General features: G+C 57.7%; 1 protein-coding gene across 9 annotated transcripts in view; it reads right to left on the bottom strand.

Moving 5' to 3' along the window:
* Nucleotides 1–1,240: 1,240 nt before the first annotated feature.
* The window catches only part of ABLIM3 (actin binding LIM protein family member 3), a 47,858-nt gene continuing 43,041 nt past the window's right edge, over nucleotides 1,241–6,057 (bottom strand). For 4 of the 9 annotated variants that reach the window (XM_071758893.1, XM_071758896.1, XM_071758899.1 and 1 more), the window contains 7 exons: nucleotides 5,242–5,376; nucleotides 4,925–4,989; nucleotides 4,420–4,567; nucleotides 3,723–3,752; nucleotides 3,245–3,303; nucleotides 2,688–2,748; nucleotides 2,256–2,470 (listed from right to left, as the gene is read on the bottom strand). In XM_071758893.1, the coding sequence (XP_071614994.1) occupies nucleotides 2,439–2,470; nucleotides 2,688–2,748; nucleotides 3,245–3,303; nucleotides 3,723–3,752; nucleotides 4,420–4,567; nucleotides 4,925–4,989; nucleotides 5,242–5,376 (530 nt within the window). In that variant the 3' untranslated portion in view covers nucleotides 2,256–2,438. Of the gene's footprint in view, nucleotides 1,503–1,920; nucleotides 2,002–2,255; nucleotides 2,471–2,687; nucleotides 2,749–3,244; nucleotides 3,304–3,722; nucleotides 3,753–4,419; nucleotides 4,568–4,924; nucleotides 4,990–5,241; nucleotides 5,377–6,057 lie in introns of those variants that run through there. The other 5 variants (XM_071758895.1, XM_071758894.1, XM_071758898.1 and 2 more) reach the window with 3 other exon arrangements.

Raw genomic sequence — 6,057 nt, 5'->3', positions numbered from 1 at the left:
AGCTGCCAATCGTTTGTTCCGCCCCTCCCTCGGTGCACGGCAGCGCCGAGCACCGGCACGGACCGGGACGGCACCGAGAGCTCTCCTGGGGTCTCCTCGCTGACTTCACGGCAAGAGAGTTTGACCCCATCGCTGGTGGTGACCCCCCCCAGTATGCAGCCCTGCAGCACCCACCGCCCTCCTGCTGCCGCTGAGGGGGTCCTCGGCTTCCCCCCCCCACGCCGTGCTATGCCCCAGGTGTTGATCCATGCCGGGCATCCAGAAACCCCAGCAGCGGCAGCACCTGGAGCTTCCTTGCCCCATGTGGAGGGCTAGGATCGGGAGCCAGCCACCTACACCTTCTCGCTGCTAGCCCGGGGGGTTGGTTCGGGTGACTCCATTTTGGGACAAGACCCAGAATCAAGCCGTCGCCCCCCCCTCCTCCCTCCTCCCAAAAGGCACGGCTGCTGAGCAAGCAGCGCCCCCAGACCCCTGTGCTCCCTGCAAACCCCTTTGTATCTGCTCCCTCTTGGTGTCCCCCATGTACCCGGCCATGGTGCTCATTCCCCTGTCACTGTCCCTCCCCAACAAAGACCTCAAGGGACGTCTGGGCTTGGGAGACTTGTGGGGTGTGCAAGGGAGTGTCCCCACAGTGGCAGCAGGGCAGTGACTCCTGGCAGCTCTAGGACAATTTCTCCGAACCTCAGGACTGCAGCTGAGCCCTCCTCTGGGGACAGCAGGCTGTGACAGAAATGGGCTTGGGTTTCACACTTAAAACTGGGGGAAGCAGTAATTGAAATATTAGATGTGCATTATCAACTGCCTTTGAGAGCTTCTCCATGTGGGGTGTCCTTAGCTCAGGACACTGGGGGGGTGCAGTGGCCCCTCTCACACCTCCCAAACCCAGTGGGGAGAGAGCCAGCCCTACCCTGATGTCCCCAGGAAGTTCCTGCCTGGGTGCTACTCCCTACCTGCCTGGTGTTTGCTGGTCCATCCCTTCTGGATTCACCCTTTTTCTTTGCAAATGTACCCAGGATAATTTCCAACCCATAAATAAATACATAGACCAGCTGAGGGGACAGGGCACCCCTCATCCCAGAACCCCACGCTCCCCCAGTCCCAGGACACATCTTTGGGAAATCCTCCCTGTGGGTCACCAGAGACAGACACTGAACACTTGGAGGCCCCCAGGGCTTTAGTCCCTGGGGAAACCAGAGCACCCATAGAGAAAAGGGGTTAGAAAAGAAAAGGAAACAAAGCATAAAATGATCTGTGAGACTCCAATTCACTCTCAGGGGTGCAGAGGGCACCTCTGCCACGTACAGCACTGAGAATCATACAGAGCTGCAATATAGAGATCTTTCTATGTATATATTTATAGGTATGTATATATTTATAGTGTGCTGCATTTAAAAGAGCCGGGCCTGCTTCTTCAGCTCGTTCCTCTTCCAGAGGGCCAGGCGGTCGAACTCGGCGATGGTCATGCCAAAGATCTGGTAGAATTCCTCCTGGGAGAGGTGGCGCTGGGGAGAGACAGGATGCTGGGCCAGGGATGGCAACCAGGGCCACCACCCAGGGCCAGTGAGTGCCACGTGCATGGCTGCAAAGGGGCAGGAGGGCACACAAGGGGGTTTGATGGCATCCTCTGCACAGCTGGGTGCAATGGGTGCTGCAGGTCCCAGCAGAGGGGAAGCACCCAGCTCCCTCCTGCTCCTGCCAAATGCCCTTGTGCTGTGGGCATGAGGACAGCTCTGTCTGGCCAGTGGAGCAGCAGAGCCACTGGAACAGTGTACTGGCATGTGTATGCTCCTGGGCAGCTGTGGAGATGCTCCTCACGCATCCACAAGCCCCTCACAGCCCCACACTTCCTACTGGAGCAAGGAAGGGAAGATGTCTCTGAGCCCCAAGGAGATTGCCCCCAGTGGAAAAGGTTCTCCTCACCTCTAACCGAGTCCTGTCCACATCTTTGGGCAGCTGGTTCCTCCCCCTTGTCTTCACCAGGAGCAGCTCATAGGGGTATATCTGCACAGGGACAAGAAAACTGTGGGGTAGGTCCAGAGCCAGAAGTGGGGACACCTAAAAATGAGGTCATGGGACCACCAGGGCAAAGCCTCCTTTGCAGTGTTTAGCAGGGTTTTGGTAGCAGAGCTGGAGCAGGGCTTGGATGGGACAAATCAGAGGGGGGACTTACTCCCAGGGTGACAAACACAACCCCACTTGTCTGTTTCTCACCCAGGAGACACTTCTGCCTGGAAAAGTGCTTGGGGCCCTGGCAGGAGGGAAAGGACTCTGGACCAAGGCCCACCATCCCAGGATGGGGTTGTCAGGTGGAGATGGAGGGGGATGAGGGTAGGATATGGTGGGCAGAGGGCAAAGTTTCATTCTGAAGGGGTTGGGGACACATGGACACATCTCTGGGTCTCCCTCTGGGTGGTAGTTCTACCTTTGACTGGCAGATGCTACTTGGAGCAGGAACATTTTACCTTGTACTCTGTGGAGAGAGAAAAGAAAGAAGACACATGAGCGACACTGACCCCTCTGCTGCCAGGATCCTCCTCCCCCTGGGGTTGCAGAGACCCCAACCTGTCTCCCTCCCTTTTCCCCTGCAGCCTGGATCCCATTTTCCAGAGCTGCCTGCAGTGGGGTAGGCAGCCCCCAGTGACATCTGGCTCTGTGTCTGCAGTGTCCCCAGCCCCGTGGTACCCTACCTCGCATCCCCCAGTTGACGGCGTTCGTGCTGTCATAGTGGAAAAGCTCAGCACTGGGAGGCTGTGGGAAGGAGGCAGAGAGGGAGGAGTAAGAGGAGGTACATGTGAAACCCTCCAGATGCTCAACATTGCTCCACCTATGTGCCCGGGGGGAAGGAACCCACCCATCCTAAAGCATGACCTGCTTCCCACACCTGGCAGTGGGGAAACTGAGGCACAAGGAGGTGAAGTGGCAGGATCATGTCTCCTAACACCCATAAATCACTGTCTGGTATAAACCATAGCTCTTCTGCTGCAAAGCAACACCAGCATCCCTCTGAAACATGGCTGCAAGATGTTCAGGACAGGCACCTCCATCCTGCAGTGCTTGGACAGGGCACGCTGGCTCCCAATAAGGGTCATTTTGGATTCACAGGCACTGGCAGTGATGGCATGGGTGCAGAAAAGGGATGAGAAAGCCATGCTAATCATGAAAGGGGGCTTTGAAGAGCCTGGGGAGAATGATGAAAGGTGCAGGGACGCCTGGCAGCAGCAGGATGGAGGCAGGAGGCACTTACCCTGTGGAGCCCATTCCTCCTGTAGGCAGGGAGAGAGGCCGACTTAGAAATAAGAGGATCTGCAAAGAAGCCACCAAGGTGCATAAGTGAAAATGTAAGGGCGAGTCCCACACCCTGGGAGATCACCCATAGGGCCACCCTAGCCCTGTGCTTGCACATCCCTGACCAGCTCCACATCCGCCCAGCTCTGTCTCCTTCCAGCTCCAAGTCATTTCCAGCCTGGCTTCCTCTCATGCCAACATTCCTCTCCCCAGAATCCCTTTCCTATGACAACCCTCACACAACACAATCTCTCAGTTTCTCCAGCTTGTCCTCTCCTGGCACTGCCACCATCTCTGCCCTGGTTCAGCTCTACCCTGGCCCAGCCTTTCAAGGGATCCTTTTTCTCTCCCCTTCTTCCCCTTCAATCCCAGATCCAACTCAGCCTCTGGTCCACACGAGGGACCAGCCACAGAAAACTGGGAGCTCATACACTCACCACTGTCAGCCAGGTAATGTGTCCGGGGAGCTGCAATGAGAGCAGAGCCAGGCATCAGGGAGGATGCAGCACCCAGGCCATGCAGAGCTGCCCAGCTGCCTGCCCCATGGGTCCTGGGAGCCCAGCAGGGCTGGAGAGCTCCCTGAGCATCTCCAAACAGCCCCTGGCTCTCTGAGGAGCCATGAGGAAGGAGAGCACAGAGCAGGCAGGGGGATCTGTGCTGCCATGCTCCCCAAAATTCTCAGGCCCCCCTGCAGCCCCAGAGTGAGAGGTGCTGGGTGCCCTGAGAGCAGTGCAAGCAAGGAAAGCAACCCTGGGGCCAGCCTGCAGGTTTGGAGTGCTGGGAGGTCCCCAATGTGCTGTTAATGGGGAGGTACACACACACACAGCAAACCCAAAACAGGTCAGAGTGAATCCCACATGGCTGTGCTGTGAGATTCCCAAGGGAACCTACACCACTCCAGGAGGAACTTCACCAGGTTGCTCAGGCTGCAAACACCTGCCAGGCAATGCCACATCTGAGGAAGGGCACAGGGAACAGAGGGAGCCCTCCAGAGAGGAAAAGAACCTCCCAAGTCCAATTCTGGTGCACAGCACCTCTCCCACCACCCCTTCCCAGTCTTCTGTTCTTCCCTTTTCACCCCAGCAAACTTCCCACAGGGGCTGGGGCTGGACAGATAGCCAGGGTTGTCCTTACAGCCATTGAGAGAACCCTCGTAGCCAGCTGTGTGCAGGGCTTCTCTGCTGCTGGCTGAGCTGCGAGGGGGTGTCCAGGGGTCTGCATAGGAGTTGGACCGAGCCTTCATCTCCTCCCTCAGGATCAGCCTGCCGATGCCACTCTGGATCTGGGCAGGGAAGGAAAGCTGCTTCACATCCCTCCTTTCCCTGCCCGGCTGTCCCTGCCCACTTGCACGTCAGAGTAGGACACGGCACCTCCCACCATAGGCCAAGCATCTCCCACCTGCTCCCTGATCCCTGGGGATGGGGTATGGGGTGGGGTGACTCTGCAAGGGGGTGTGATCACCCTCCTTCAGACCCCATGTTGGGGTGGCCAATGGGGAAGAGATAGTGGGCAGGAGGGGTGGTGGTGAACCCTTCTTGGTGGTGGAACTGCACTGCACCTCCTGCCCAAAGCCAGCCTCCAGGGGGGCAGCCTGCTGATAGCTCTGCCCTGCCAGGCTGTGGGCAGGGAGATCACTCACCTTGTGCATGCCCCGGTCGTACCCATCCTCCTCGCCTCCTGATGAGAACCTCCGGGCCCGGGGGGCTGCAAAAAGACACATGGCAGGGTCAGATGGGGACAAAGGTGGAGACAGGTAGGGAAGAGACAGTCACAATCTGCATGGGGACAGCTGAGTCTCAAGAGCTGCTATGACTTTGTGGTCACTTTGGCAGATATCTCAGCCCAACTCCACCTTGAGGTCCACACTCAACCTGGGGGTGTTTCCTCCCAGGAAATGGTTGGATTTGGGGGCAGGAATAGGTTTCCCTTTCCTCCAGCCCCATGCAGGGCTGTTACCTTTGGGGGAGCCTTGGAAGGACCAGTACTCTGACTCAGAGTGGTAGTATGGATCTGGGGAGTAGGCAGGGCTGTATTTGGATGACTGAGCGATGTCTTCACTGGTTTTGCTTTTTGTGGCTGCAGGGAGGTTGTCTGTAAAAGGAGCAAGCAGAGGTAAATGCAATGAGGACCCCAAGTCTCATCAGCAGGACTTGCAAAGATACACCCTGGGATGAAGACAAATCCTTTTCCCTCCCCTCTCCCCAGCGCCCACCAGCAATTTACATCTGGGACAGCACAGAGCTGAGAAGCCAATAATACATTTTCAAACTGATGACACCTCCTGGAGACAAGTTGCAGAGGCAGGAGATTAGGACAGGGACAGATCTGTCACTGACATGAATGGGGAAGGGACCCGAGCAGCCCACAGCACCACAACCAGCTCTGGCTCCTGCACAGCACTCACCCCAGCCCCAGTGCCACCAGTGCCACCAGCATCCCCGTGCCCCAGCCCAGGCTGTCCCATCACCTGGGGGGCTATAAGTGCACAGGCAGGAGGGGACAGAGGAAGGCTCAGCCCTGGTAGGAAAAGGGCTCTGGGTGGTCACTGCCCGGGGAAAGTCGCAGTGGGCTGCACAGCCCAGGGGCAGAGAGGTGACCCAAGCAGATCAGGCTGTGGCAGGGCCACCCACAGCACCTGCCTTGGTGGCACAAGCCACCAAGGTCACCTTGGTGACAAAGCCAAGGGTGAACCCTACTCCTTTCCCTCAGGGGCCAGGAGGCTCACAGGGGAAGGAGCACCAGGGACAGGCTGTGTGGCAGAGCCATCCTACC

The sequence above is a fragment of the Heliangelus exortis genome, chromosome 15, assembly GCF_036169615.1.
Source record: "Heliangelus exortis chromosome 15, bHelExo1.hap1, whole genome shotgun sequence".
Taxonomy (NCBI): domain Eukaryota; kingdom Metazoa; phylum Chordata; class Aves; order Apodiformes; family Trochilidae; genus Heliangelus; species Heliangelus exortis.
The sequence above is the reverse complement of the archived record's forward strand: the minus strand, read 5'-3'. Positions and strand labels throughout refer to the sequence as shown.